General features: G+C 41.1%; 1 protein-coding gene across 1 annotated transcript in view; it reads left to right on the top strand.

Moving 5' to 3' along the window:
• LOC114584522 (von Willebrand factor D and EGF domain-containing protein-like) overlaps positions 1 to 15026 on the top strand; it is a 193440-nt gene that overhangs the window by 159134 nt on the left and 19280 nt on the right. The window contains exons 25-27 of the mRNA XM_077935769.1: positions 99 to 194; positions 1524 to 1619; positions 14157 to 14252. Of these exons, the coding sequence (XP_077791895.1) occupies positions 99 to 194; positions 1524 to 1619; positions 14157 to 14252 (288 nt within the window). The remainder of the gene's footprint in view (positions 1 to 98; positions 195 to 1523; positions 1620 to 14156; positions 14253 to 15026) is intronic.

Genomic DNA, 15026 nt, shown 5'->3' with positions numbered 1-15026 from the left:
CTTGTTTAAAACAAGGATTCTTAATCGTTTATGAAAAACCAGGAATAAAAATGTATGGTTGTGTACTAACCAATGAATTTCTCCTCAATTGTATGCAGCTGTTTGCAATCCGGTTTGCCTAAATGGTGGGACCTGCATTCGGCCGAATACGTGTGCTTGTCCTCGTGGTTTCTTTGGACCTCAGTGTCAATTCGGTAAGATGGAAAAATAGAATCCCACTGGTGAAAATGTACCTTTCCTCTACTTTATCATCTTCATCAATTATTTGCTACATCCACTTGCATCACAGTTTTATCCAGAACAAGTCACCTACCGTGTAGCCGGCATATTGTTTAGAGGATGTGTAGAATAATGTCTCAACTGAAAGCTGTGTGATACATTCTATACTTTCTTTTTTGCAACAGAGTGGAATGTGTGAAAAATATATTGAATGTACCATTGCAAACGGTTTTGCAGTGTGTAATTAACTGAACTTCAAAGTATACGTTGGCAAAATGTTACACAGTGTAGAAGACAGCATTTTATTATTCCACAACCCAGTATGTTCACAATTATAGGAAATAGCCTGATACTTACCCACATTAATCTAAATTCAGTGTAAATGAGAAGGACAGACTATAAACTACTTCTCTTCTTTTCTTCTTTATCAGGGGCTGAACTTTCACTAACTGAGTTGCTTTGACACCCGTAGAAACAGTCTAGCTGGGTCTTTTCTTCTCTTATGGGGGTGGGGAGCGGAGGCATCTGATATAAACTTTTGGTTACAAATGCATGCATATTTTCCTAATCTTGACCTAATCTAATCACAAAAAGACTGTGTTTGCATGTCACAGGAAACATGGTTCCCACTTTCCTCCTCCCTCTAATGTGTGAGAGCAGTCAATAGTTTTTTTCCTGTCATAGATGTTTTAGTTACTATACAATTTATATATCATTCTGTCCTGTTTTGTTTTGTGCATTTGTAGAATACTGCCAAAAAACCAATCTTCATGTGGTGTTATTGACTAAGGCAGGATTTCCCAAACTTGAGTCTCCAGCTCTTTTGGGCTACAATTCCCATCTTCCCTGACCATTGGTCCTGCTAGCTAGGGATGATGGGAGTTGTAGTTCAAAAATGGCTGGAGATCCAAGTTTGGAAAACCATGAATGAATGATTTGCAATGGAGTTTTCCTTCATAGGGTTTTTCTTTCTGTCTTTTTCACCAAGTCTATTTGGAGGAGAGAAGATGGATTGGGAATATGGCATGGAGGAGAGAGGCTTTAGCCCTTTGTGTCCAGGTCATATCAACCACAGCACCTCAATTCAGTGTGAAAACTCCCCCAATGCCACAGCAACTCCTATGGCTAGAAACAAGCAGCCGTGGAAACATGAGCTACACCAATCTGGAGTCTTGGATATTATTCTAGGCACTGCCTTGCTGGTACTGCATTCCATAGCATCATGCTGCCGAGAGATTATGCTGCAGTTCCCAGACACATTAGTAGTGAGGCATTTACTTTCTTTCTTTGCTTTTTCAAATTAGCTTTCTGCAATCCTCCTTGTAAAAACAATGGACAGTGTATGAGAAACAACGTGTGCTCCTGCATGGAAGGTTATGTTGGAAGAAGGTGTCAGAAAAGTAAGGTTTTTTTCACTTCTCTTTAACTTTTCAAATATATCCTGCCTTAGAAATGCATTTTCACCTAAGGAAGTTTCTTATTACCAAGCATGTTAAATAGGACATTTAGCTTGGATTAATGTACTAATCTTCAATTTTTATATCGTGGCACGTATATTGGCAGCCTCACTACAAAAGGCGGTACATTCCATTACCAGAGGTTTGCTTAGACCATGTCCCAGTGTATTAATGGTGCTATCATGGCATCAAAGAAAGGGAAGCGCTTAAGCCTATTTTGTTCTGATCTTGTCTATGTATATGTTTAAATTCATTTCAAGTGAACTGAGCAAATCTGCAGGGTGAGATGAGCTAATTAGATGGCATTAAACGTAGTAAGGAAAATTATTAAAGCCCAATCCACAGCCTCTGACTAAGACCATCTAAAATGTCACTGTGCTATCTTTCTAGCCTAATTAATACAGTTAGCTAATAAGATCTTTGCTTTACTTCTTTCTTCCTATCAGTCATAATTCTCTCTACACCTTAGCATATCTATTCGCATTTGATTCCCGTAGTCCTATGGGAGATTTGTTATTTTGGCAGTTGTACAAATTCCACAGCAACTTCCTATGTCTGTCATACAGGGAATTTAAGACAGGCGAAAATTCATTCTCCCGAACTTCTCTTGACGCGCACATAAACCAGCTTGAAAGTGGCAAGGAGGGAACTGTGAAGCAACCACACATGGCATGAAAAGGCTGTATATTTCCAAAGGACTTTTAACTTTCAGACAAAGAAAAAAGCAGTTCAGAATCCCCCTCCAGCCATGCAAGCTGCCTTATTCCCCATATTGCATTGATTATCCCTTCAGCTGAGAGAACAATGAAGCACCATCCCTGCTTTGTTGCAAAAATACACAACTAAATGGAAGCCCATGGCTGGAAGAACCTAGAAGGGAGAAATGGTGGGGAGGGGAGAGATAGATAGATAATGCCTTAAGTTTGACATCTAGCTTTTAAGGTCAGGGTACATTAAAAAAGTGCTGTTTCTACCTTTAAAATATATTGCTTCCATTTCTCAAAGCAGACCGGGCAGGATTGTTGCATTTCTGCCTACTTACATGGGAGGTTTCTCAGTCAACAGCTCTGAAGAAACATGAAATGCTGAGATGTTTCCCTCTCTTTTAGCTAACTGTACCTACTTAAACATTATAGCTTCTCTCAGTTTACACTGCTTTCAGGATATTGAGTGGTAGTCAACCAAGGTTTCCTCAGAGAAGACCTAATGAAGCTAATGGGCCTAATTTAGTCATGTCCTGCAATTTTAGTGGGTTGACTCTGAGGAAAACTTAGCTGAATAGGATAGCTCAGCTGGTAGACTCCATCTCAGGGCTGTGGGTTTGAGCCCCACATTGGATGAAAGATTCCTGCATTGAAGGGTGTTCGACTAGATGACCCTTGTAGATCCAACTCTACAATTCCATGATTCTATGAATACTACACATTTACTGGAATACTTTCATTTCATTTTCTGTAGAAATATTTTTGAGATAGAAAGTTCATTAGTTCATAATAGTTCAGATTTAGAATAGACACTCGTCAAATTTTTTCTGTGTCTAATAAACCAATACAGAAATAGTTTGTGGCTGCTCAGTTACCATGAAGTATATTTGGCATGCATTCCTAGATTAAGGCTAGAACTACACATGAGTTGGAAACACTGGTGCGAGCATCCAATGGATACTTCAGCAAGAGGTAATTTGGAAGGGCTAAATGTTAGGGGGAGGAGCACTTAACCCTTGTCCTGCTTTCTGTCCCGTCCCCTGTAGCTTCTATTCTTGTTTCCACGGGTATATTTGCCTTCACAAATATACTCCACAAGGATGCAAATCGTTTGGAGGCTGATGTGAAGGGGGAGTGCTGGGCCCTTACTTTGTGCAGCACTACAAAGGTTCCCAAGAGCCAGCTGGTTGTCAGGCACTTTGGGAGCTGCACAAAGTGATCTTTGGGCAAGCTCCACCCTTACCAGGTGTAAGGTGCATGTGTATGGCTTTGTGGGCCAAATGGGGAAGCCTGACAAGCCAAGAGGGACACACAGAGCAGGGGTCCCTCATCCCTGCCTCAGATGCATGGAAGTCACTTGTGAAAAGCTGACTCACATGCCAAGCAACTACAGCCCAGCTGGTTAGAGCATGCTGCTGATAATGCCAAGATTGCAAGTTTTTGTCAGGAGTTCAGCCTACACTCGAGTAGGACTCTGGCAGAGACACATGCCCGACTGGTATGTTCCCTCCCTCCTGGTCAATTGTTTGGGTGCTTTATAAGCTTTCTTCCGCCCGAACATCACAGCGACCGATGCCAACCGACACTGGCACACTTAGGGATCCGCAGAGTTTGCACATCATGCAGGACAGACCTCAGCAACTCAGCATTTTGGCTAATCTACTGTATTTACATATAAACACACATGGAGCACTGCAACATGGCTCCCTCTCTCTCTAGCATCAGACAGCAAAAAGAAAAAGAACAAAGGACAATAGTCCCTCTTCACGGAACACAGTAACACAAACATCCTGTCTCCGTCTCTTCCCACTCTGTGGAGTCAAAACATATACCATCATGTGATAGACAAAAATCCCATGACTGCAGTCATGGAGCAGGAATTCTAACAGTTTTATCCCTGTATGGGACAGCTGCACATTCCTGCATTGCAGGGAGGTTGCTAGATGATCCTAGGAGTCCCTTCCAACTCCACAATTCTGATTCTGTGACCTCTATTCTAACTTTTAATGTACTGTTGTATTCTGTATTATCCTTTCTTTGTAATATTTTTTAAAATCAAGTGAGCTTGAAATGATGGCCAATAAATTTCTTATTATCACCTTAAATCGAAAGAACTTTAAGCACAAGGAGAGGTGACAATCACCCTTCGTTCACTTATGAGTTTGTGGAAGTGCTCCGCTTATGGCCTCGTTTCCTTCCTTCCACAGCTTATTTGTTTGTTTTAGCTTTCTATGGAACCTTTTCCGGCAGCTGCCGTTGCGCGAGGCAGAACATATTCTTCACCATGTCTCTTGTCATTCAGTCTTGTTCTATCGTTGTTTTGCTATGTCTTTAATTTTAAATAAAATGCATTCAGGTTGAAAGTGGATGTTGATTGTTGGTGTAAACAAATATAGCGCTGGAGCAGGGCGGTGGGGGGGGTGTTATGTAAATCACACATCTTGGATTGGCCGGCAGCTGAAGTGCAGAGATTTCAACACTTTATGCTTGCTGACAAACAACCACACTGTGATTATGCTATCCAGACTCTTGCAAGCAAAATGAAGAGGATGCCAGAGTATGACAACCCATAATATGCCAGAGCTGACAGCAAAATGTATGATTATGCATCAGTTACTGTACAGGCTCCCTATATTCTGCTTGCTGAGAATTCCATTATTCAGCATCCACACCGGGCCAAACAACAAAAGCTCTCTTAAAGAAAATGCCTTTCATGGCAAATTATATATCAGAATAATATTTAGCCATACTTCAATTTTAAAGAAATAACACTACTTGAACATTGATTTATTACCCTCTTAAAGCAGGGGTCAGCAGCATAAGGCTTTTTCTCTAGCCTATGGGCTTTTCTCTCCCCGCCCCCCGCAATGTGAAGCTGTGGGTTGTTTTTTTAAAGAGGAAAACATGCACAATACTTTGGGCGTAGGTTGGAGAAACATGGCATATAGGCTTTACAATGCTTATCCTTCTTATAAAGTCTTGGATTTTAAAAAATAAAGACTAGCATAAGCTAAACAGGCATTTCTTAAGTCGAAGTAATGCACAATTATGACATAGCTCTGTACTTTTCGGTTAGGAACCCATGACTTGCTAGCTCAGTCAGTCGAGCGTGAGACTCTTAATCTCAGAGTCATGGGTTCAAGCCCCACGTTGGGCAAAAGATTCCTGCATCACAGGGGGTTGGACTAGATAGCCCTCATGGTCCCTTCCAACTCTACAGTTCTATGATTCAGTGATTCTAACGATTCAAAGACTTCTTTCCATCTTAGTTATACATCAGAGTAGGCCTACTGAAATGAATGGATGTATGACTAACTTCAGTCCACTTATTTTAAGGGGTCTGCTCTGAGTATGACAACCCATAATATGCTGAGTAATAACCATACAACCTTTCGAAATATATTTTTTTAATTTAAAAAACCCCTCCAAAATTGAATGTCTTCTTTTGCAAATATGGTTGTTGAATAATTTTTAAAGACAAATTATCTGCAGAAATATCAGAGAAGGTTGGGTTTTTTTTAACATCCTTAATACATTAATACATTAAGGATGTGAGTCACTAGTTTCACAAATCCCTCCATCTAAAGTAAGCTGGTTGGAGGAAAATTGGTAATTTCTGGTTGGGATTCAGAGAAACGTATGAGGGGAAGTTTTGCAAGGTGAGCCCCACCCTACATTAGTGCTCACTATTCCAAATTCCCCACATTTCCTAGTGTATCCAGCATAGACTTGTAGAGTTGCAAGGTACTCTGAGGGTCAACTGGTCCCACCGCCTGCACTGCAGGCAACTCAACTAGATCATAGCATCGATCTAGTGCAATGTGGCTGCTAGCTTCACGTGACTACCCTGGGCCATCATCAGGAGTTGCTTGGGTCCCGGTAGATGATGTTGGTCCTATTATCAGCCATTCTCTCATGAACAGCAAGTAATGGGATTAGCTCAGCTATATGAGAACTCGGTCGATAGATGTTGGTTTCCTCAGCCTGCAACTGGCATGTGTTTAATCTTCCTTTTGTGATGAAGGTTGTTCTGAAGCTTCAAACGCAACTGTTGTCTGATCCTGTGCCTAGCTTAGATCTAACTTCAGTATGGCATTGAAACTGTACTTGTGCCTCTGAGTGATAATCTTCATTGGAAACTAGCAGGAAAGCCATGCCTTGCTGAACACATTTGTTCTTGACGACTCTTGTCTAATGTGGTATTCAGGGCCATCCCTACCATTCAGCAAAGTGATGAGGCTGCCTCTGGTGGCAGCTGCTTAGTAGAGTAGAGTCCACGCTGTCATTTTGTCATGCAGCCTGTTCTGCACTCCCTAAACCAGATTGCTGACCTTGCATGTGGTGAAGGACTCTACCCAACTGTCACTCTGCTCAGCTTTTCTACATGGAATGGGGGAAGCACTATTCTGCAGCAAAATCTCTGCAGCTGGCCCTGATGGTATTGGTGACAAATCTTGAAAATAATTTGTAGAAACACTGATATCAGTACTTTCCTGCAACAACTGTATAGTCATCTTTACTGTGTGACATTGTTTTCATTGAACGTTTGGTGCTGAGTATTGAGTAAGGGTGTTAGCCACAAGCCAAAAACTAAATGCTTATCATCATCCCTATCATCAACCATAGCAACAATCCATGAGAACGATTACAACATAGCCATTAATGTTCAGACAACACAGATTATTAAAACATAATATAATCAGCAGTAGAAAACTAACAGTAGTGAGGCTAAATGATGTTTCACATATAAAAAAAAACCTAGCAACAATCGAACTGAAAGTTGCTATACATTAAAAATGAGCTGAAAATCTCTGATGGAAAAAAGCAATTTTGGATAGGAAGAGCTCTCCAGAGCTGTGGTACCACTACAGAAAAAGCTGTGTCTTTTTTGCTCCTTCAGTGGATACTTTAGGTGGCACCAACAGCTAGACCTCTAAAGTTGATATTAATTCATAGAAGCCGGAGTATGCAGTTGATGTGTTACCTAAGCCACTTAGATTCTAGAACAGGCACAGGCAAACTCGACCCTCCAGATGTTCTGAGGCTACAATTCCCATCATCCCTGACTACTGGTCCTGTTAGCTAGGGATAGTGGAAGTTGTAGTCCCAAAACATCTAGAGGACCGAGTTTGCCTATGCCTGTTCTAAAAGATTCCAGCACAATGATATATTAGTCTATCTATATTTCCTCCTGACCAGATGTTACCTGCTTTAGAAGATTCATTTCCTCATGAGCAGACATTTATCTGCAGCCAATCTACCTGGACACCTTGATGTACCTCGATGTACATTGAAAGCTTGACAGAGGTACATATCCACAGGGCACCTGATGGAATGCCCATTCACACTGCAGGGTGTAGATGGGAATAAGCCTCCGTGGTGCATGCAGGGGAAACAATTGGGCAATTAATTCTGCATCTGAATGAGAGATTGTCCTCCTTTTAGGATGAGGTTTTAGTGATTCTGCTGCCACTGTCACCCTAAGTAATATGGTATGGGAAAACACTTTGATGGCAAAATATCTTAGGTCAGAAATGAGGAAGCTGTGGCCCTTCCTGTGTTGTTGGACCCAGTTCTCATGAGTCCCAGCCAGTGTGGCAAATAGAGATCATGGGGGCAGTTCTCCAGCAATATCTGGAGGGCCGTAGATTCCCGGCGCCTGATTTAGAGGATGTGGAGAGTACAGCTGGATACTGTTAAGAGTCCCCTATGTTGTGCATCATTTTGGCCGATATCTGAAGACAGTTTGTTTGCACTTTGAAAAAAATAATGCCTCAATGAATGGTATGGTGGAATCTTGAAAAAGCCAACATTGAAGCCTAAAAAAGAAGTAGTGAACCCATTAGCCTTAAAAAAACAACAACCCACAAATAATAATAACTTAACATTTGGATGATTGTATTTCATAACAGCTCAGTAGCGAAAATAGCAAATGAAGTGCACCACAAAACACTGAACGACTTGTCTCACAATTTTGTGGGCTTTGTGGTTCTGAACATTCTTAATATCTGTTCACATACTGCATGAGGTCCTTTGCGGAGGTGTCAATCAGCTGTTAGTTAAGAATTATGGTACCTCTCTTTTATACAATGTACCTCAATCACTTTAGTAACACATCTTCTGATAAATGATATCAAAGAATGGTATATTATTTTCACCAGTTATGGTTAAGGGCTGGTCATATTTAATATAAACTAAATAAGGTTATTCAGCTGTTGAAAAAGCTATGTACCTTAGCTATGGATCCCTTTACTAATGTTGTATTTTTCATATGATTCTCTTCTGACCTAATCTGACCATTGCAGTTGATAACACTTTCCCCTTGAAAATGCATCAAGAATACATGCTGTCCTATCCTACTATTCAATCATTTATCATTATTTTTTGGCGTTACCACCTAGCAGCTGTATCTGATACATTTGATTGTTTGGCTGGTTAAGAACATATCGCTAGGAGGTACTCTCTTGCCTTTCACTGAGGTGGGATAGATTGTTGAGGTCAATTTACCAGCCTCTCGGGGCAAAGAAATCCAATGTTTCTAAAACTGTATCTTCCTAGTCAGCACTGCAGCATAGTCCTATTCTCCCCTTATCTCCAGTATTGCTCAGGCTATGTGATGGCAAGTAATTATTGTCCTGGGGCTAAACAGAATCTAAATTATAGTTTCAGGAAAGGTTAGTTAGGTACATGGACTTTCAGTTCTTCTGAAAGGGTCCAGACAAAGGGAAAGGGCTTGTAACTGACACCAGGAAACTGAGTTAATATTCTCCCTACATAGGATTCCTCATTTTGTTTCTTATAGCTAAAATGAGAGGTATTAAAGTGAAAAACCCTGTCCCTTTGTGCTAAATTATGGTCTAATGGAAAGGGTAATCTTATTAAAAGATATGAGATGTTGCAGTATGCAAGAGAGATGAATCACGACATTCTTAGCATACTGTGTAAAACTCAGCATTAATGGTGTTCAGTTCTTTGTCTACCTATTTCCAGTGCCAGTTAGATCAAATGGCAAAACTTGCATTGCCATTGCCAACCTAACAGACCATTAATATCATAGGTAAAAGGTAAGGTAAAGGACCCCGGACAGTTAAGTCCAGTCAAAGGTGACTATGGGGTTGTGGCGCTCATCTCGCTACAGGCCAAGGGAGCCGCCGTTTGTCCACAGAAAGCTTTCCAGGTCATGCGGCCAGCAAGACTAAACTGCTTCGGGTGCAATGGGAAGCTGTGAAGGAAGCCAGAGCACATAAAAATGCTGTTTACCTTCCTGCCACAGCGGTACCTATTTATCCACTTGCAATGATGTGCTTTTAAACTGCTAGGTCGACAGAAGCTGGGACCGAGCAACAGGAGCTCACCCTGTCACACTGATCCGAACCGCCAACCTTCCAATCGGCAAGCCCAAGAGGCCCAGTGGTTTAGACCACAGCGCCACCCGCATCCCTACTTCAATACCATAGAAAGTTAGATAGATACTACATGATGATCCACCTTATCTGGAATGGGCAATTTCAATGTATTATGTGGATATCAGTTACGAATTTTCAGTGAATAACAGACTAATCCAAACATCCCTTATGCTGGACTGAGGGCAGGGGATGGATTAGATGGAGGCACTCCCCCTTCCACCCACAAATGACAGCCGACAGAAGTCCATTACTGGGGCAAGAAAATGGTCCAGCACATCCACTGCCACAGCTGCAGATGTAAAGGAAAAGTAGAGCTATGTGCTATCAGCATTTTGCTGACATTGTACTTGAAAACTCTGGGTGACCCCACTCAGAGGTTTCATGTAGATCAGGCATGTCCAACAGGTAGATCGTGATCTACCAGTAGATCATGGGTGGATCAGTAGCTCCCCCCAAAGAAGCTAAAAAACTTTGGCTCCCTTAAAAAAAGCTTAACAACTTTGACCTGAACCACCAAAAACAGAGTTTTCCTTCCTAAAAAGAGCTCAGTGTCACTTTCTTCCTCCCTAAAGAAGCTCAACAACCTTTATCTGAAGGGGGTAGATCACTGCCAGTTTTTAACTGTGAGTAGATTGCAGTCTCTTTGAAGTTGGCCACCCCTGATGTAGATGTTAAACACAAGGGGGATAACATTGAACTATGAGGGACCCCCCACCATTGAATGATCCACAAGGCTGAAGAGCACTCCCCAAGCATCACCCTCTGGAAATGACCATCCAAGTAGGACCAGAAGCACCGCAAAGCGGTGACACCCACCCCTAACTCAGGCACTCTAGAATGATACCATGGTTGATGGTATCAAAACAAACAAACAAACCACCGAACGGTTGAGGAAAATTAACAAGGACACATTTTCCCTGCCTCTGTCTTGATAGAGGTCATCATACAGGGTGAACCCCACAAACTTATAATTCCCAGAGTGGCTTCATAATCAACCCCTCTACAAACAGAACTCTTGGAATTAACAAACTACACAATTATTTAGGGCAAGCCATGACTGTTCAAAGTGGTATCATAGTGCTTTAAATGTATGGTGTGATTGTGGCTATCGTCAAATCTGATTGGATTTATGGCTTTGTGATTGCAGCATGTTTACCAGTTGGCTGAAATTATCCATGTCACTATTCTCAGGAACAGGAAGATCCAAACTATGCCACCAAAGCACTAGCAAAAAGTGACACATTAGCAGACAACAGGAATCAACATGGAAAAAGAAAGGGGAGAATTGGGGTGTTAGTTCAGCCCCTGGAAAGCAGTATTTCATCCTGGCCATTTGTTTCAGTCCTAACAACAATGTACCAAGAAGCTCTGACAATTGTGGTTTTGCTCTTAAGCAGAAATTAAACAAAACAATTTATTGGAAACGTTATCTATACCACCTATTCTGCTTAATACTTTTCTAGTTAGCAATTCTTTTTTTTCTGCTAAAGGTTATTTTTCCTCATTATCAACAACAAATTATTTTTAAAAATGGAAAAGAATTTTAAAATGGAACTCTCCATTTCCTGTGGCAATTACTCAATGGATTGCTTTTATATAAGATTTCCCCCTCTGGTAGGTAGGGAAAAAAATGAATTTTCATGATCTGTGGGGTCAGTATGTGATGCATTTCTGCAGGAAAGAAATCCTGAATCTTTTTCAAAGTCATGCTTGCTCCTGGGAGGATTAGGATAATTCAGTTTGTTTGCAATGTCTGATAATTTATTTAGTTTCCCAATGAGAGCCTGTAACATTTTGTTTGCTATTTTAAAATTGGAGTTTTTCCACCGAGGCCTAAAGTGGGATCTAGATTGGAGCTAGTTATCACCGACAAATGTTGAAGGCTGCCTTGTGGGTATTGAAAATGGAATTGTATTTAAAGAAAATTAAGAAATGGGAGAATGAGGCAATGGTGTTAGCAAAAGGAAGCAAGGGAGAAAATACTGCATTTATCTGCATTGATGGCTCACTGTAAACTGACTTTACATAGCAAGAATCTTCTAGTACATATAACTGAACAGGGACTCAACAGATCAAGGGACCTCTCCTCTTATTCATTCACTGCTAAGCTTACTTAGGAGTCTTTGGTGAAACTAGGGCAGGATAAAATAACTCATTGTCTCTTACAAAGCTAGATTCTGGAGTACTAGCCTTTAGTCCGTCTGTCCCTCCTCCTCTCCATATCTGAAAAAGAGTTGCTAACTTTCATTTCCCAAATGTACTGGTATGGTGGTATTCTACTATGATAGATCTGGGGTGCAGAATAAGGCTGGATCTAGAAACATCAAAGAAGCATTTCAGTTAAATTTGTTGCAAACTTTGTATGACAAATCGCATTGGCAAAAACGGACCTTCACAGTGCCACCTGGTGCCACAGTGTTATAATGCATATACAGCGCATATAAAACGCCTTTTCTTTACCAATCTAGCTGAGTTCTAGGCTGCTGAAAGCCTGTAATGAAGCATAGAGGGTCATGGTTTGTGATCAAAATTCTAAGGCCAAAAATTCTGAGGCTATGTAGTGAGATGGAGCCACAGACCTTCTCTCCTGATACCAGCATTACTGCAGTCTATTTGGATAGGGATGGGCTGGGGCAGAGGGTGGTGAGGTTAGGACTGTGTTAGCATACTGCTGGGAGTACCAGATTGGATCCACCAATGTGGATCCAATATATAGCCCCAAACTTCCCACTACCACCCTGCCCCATCCAAGTAAACTATGGTGAGACCAATGTCGGAAGCATGTCTCCATATCTGTCAGGGACTGAGCAGAGGAGGAATGGTGGAGACCGTTCCCCCTTCTCCTAAGCCTTCCAAGGAAGAGGAGGAGGAGGAAGAAGAAGAAGACAGTATAGATTTACAGCAATGGTTTATGGGAGGTCACAGCTCACAGGCAGATGAGAAGGAAAGTTGGGAAATCATAGGAGAACCAGAGCAACACCTGGCTGACATGTCATTAGAAAGCATTCCAGACCCACCCTCTCCCAGAACCTGGCAAGCCTTGAAAGTAGGAGAGCAAAGAGCTCAAAGACAGAGGGCACTTATCAGCACCTGTAGACGTGACAAATGCGGAAGTGGGAGAGACGGAGGGGTGGAAATTCACTCAGAACAATGCCATTATCCAAGAGGTTGAGTTGTATAGCCTCTCTCTGTAAATACTGAATAAAAAGGACAGTAAGAAATCTTCCATTGTCTTTATACTTTCCTGGGCAACAGCCGGAATCACTGACAGCACCCTGACAATATCTCTAAGCCAACCCATGGACTGCAACTGAATATCATTCTGTATGTATTGTAATATGAAACTCCTGGATCAGATCAGCAGTGCATTTAGCACAGTCCTTACTAAATGCAGAAAATAAGAATAAATAATATTTTGACTGGCAGGTGCACTCCAGAGTCCCAGGCAGAGTTCTGCTACCGGAAACGAATGATGCAATCTTGTGAGTCAGCCAATGGGAATTACTTTTGAGCAAGCATGCATTGCATTGTGCTGTAAAGCTGGAGTCCTGGGCACATGTATTTGGGAGTAACTCTTATTGTAGTCACTGGGACCTTCTTCGGAGCAAACAAGGATAAGATCAAACTGAGTCTATCACTAAGTAGCTTTCTCCAATTTACTCATTTCTAATTTGGTTCCTGGTACATTGGGCTGCAGATGTTTGAGATAGCCAGCTGTGGCCACCATTATTATCTCCCCAAGCCACAGAAATTGGCCCACTTGGGCCAAAGGACTTTGAAATAAATGTTTGAAATAGTGTTTGCTTAGCCATTTTCCCTATCTTTCTTCTAACCACCAGCAATTCTAGCCTTATCTTGCCTGTTATCCTTGATGGATAAAATGCAAACGCATTCCTGAAATTGTGTGAAACTAATCAATTCTCCACCAGCTCTTGCTGATCCAGATGAATGCCTGAGAATATGTTTTCCAATCAGGAGGGGAATGGCTTTAACAAGAATTTGGCAATCAGCAGTAATAAGTGGTATTGGTCTGCCTACATCTGCCACTGAAGATTTCTTGTTTACTTTTTCAAGAATCATTGTAATTAATGTCTCCCTCATTTCTCTGGCGAAGCAGCTCTTATTGAAGGCTCCTTGAAATGTCTCTCGCACGCAGTGGACCTCAGCAGATTTCTAGAAGGATTTACTAAAGCTTTCAAATCCCAAAGTTTAAGACTTCTTCACTTCCAAATTACTTTTTGTCTTTAATTACACAAAACTTTGCCATCACAAAACTTGCAACAAAACCGAAACAAAACTAATTTTTTTGGACAGGGGGAGTCTTGAATATTCCTCAGTCATTCCCCTTGTTTAACTATGCCACACTGCAGGTGTCTGTGATCCTATGTGTATGAATGGAGGAAGATGCATCAGCCCCGACATTTGCGACTGCCCATCTGGCTGGAAAGGAAAGCGCTGCAGTAAACGTGAGTTGAGCTCCTTCCCATACAAAAAGACGCTATTTGTTTATCACTCAGGCCTGCCAGCATGAATTGTAATCTCTTTTAAATGCTAGGATGCCATATAGCAAATGATCTAGTTTTGCTGCTTCAGGACTTTGTGGAGAAAACAGTTTTATATATTGGCAATACAAATTGATATAAACATTTTATGCTTCCGAATAGAAAGATTAAAAAGGAAAAAAACCCACCCTTCCCCTGTCTTATGCAGCTGTCTATCTGCTATGCAGATTTTTCTTTGCAGAAATTCAGTTTTTGTAGTATTAAATGTGAAGTATTGATTTTCTGTTTTAGCAGCCACACATATTTTGTTACATTTTATGGAGAAATGACATATATTTCAAATCCAGAACTATTTAAAGCCTGTAGTAAAAGCCTTTCTATGCCGATATATTCTCAAGGTCATCACAAGCACATTCATTCAGTGCATAATTTACACTGTTAAGCCTAACCACATTTGACTGCAGTTTACATAAAAAATATAAGTCAAATAAGTCATCTGATCTGAAAATGTTTGGGGAAATAACTTCCACCCCCTTACATGGTTATTCATTATTATGATGCTGGTAGATAAGCTGAATAAATTTTAAATGAAGATAACAAACTGTACAGAAGACTTATTAATATACTGGCTTGACACATCGTATCTGTCTTGCTGATAAAACATTTCAAGATTCAGCACTGGGTTTCATTCTATCATTATTGCTAAGGCACAACACCTGCTATTCCTGAGGTTCTCAA

Source organism: Podarcis muralis, chromosome 1 (assembly GCF_964188315.1).
Source record: "Podarcis muralis chromosome 1, rPodMur119.hap1.1, whole genome shotgun sequence".
Taxonomy (NCBI): Eukaryota; Metazoa; Chordata; class Lepidosauria; order Squamata; family Lacertidae; genus Podarcis; species Podarcis muralis.
This window is presented reverse-complemented; position numbering and strand designations above follow the sequence as displayed.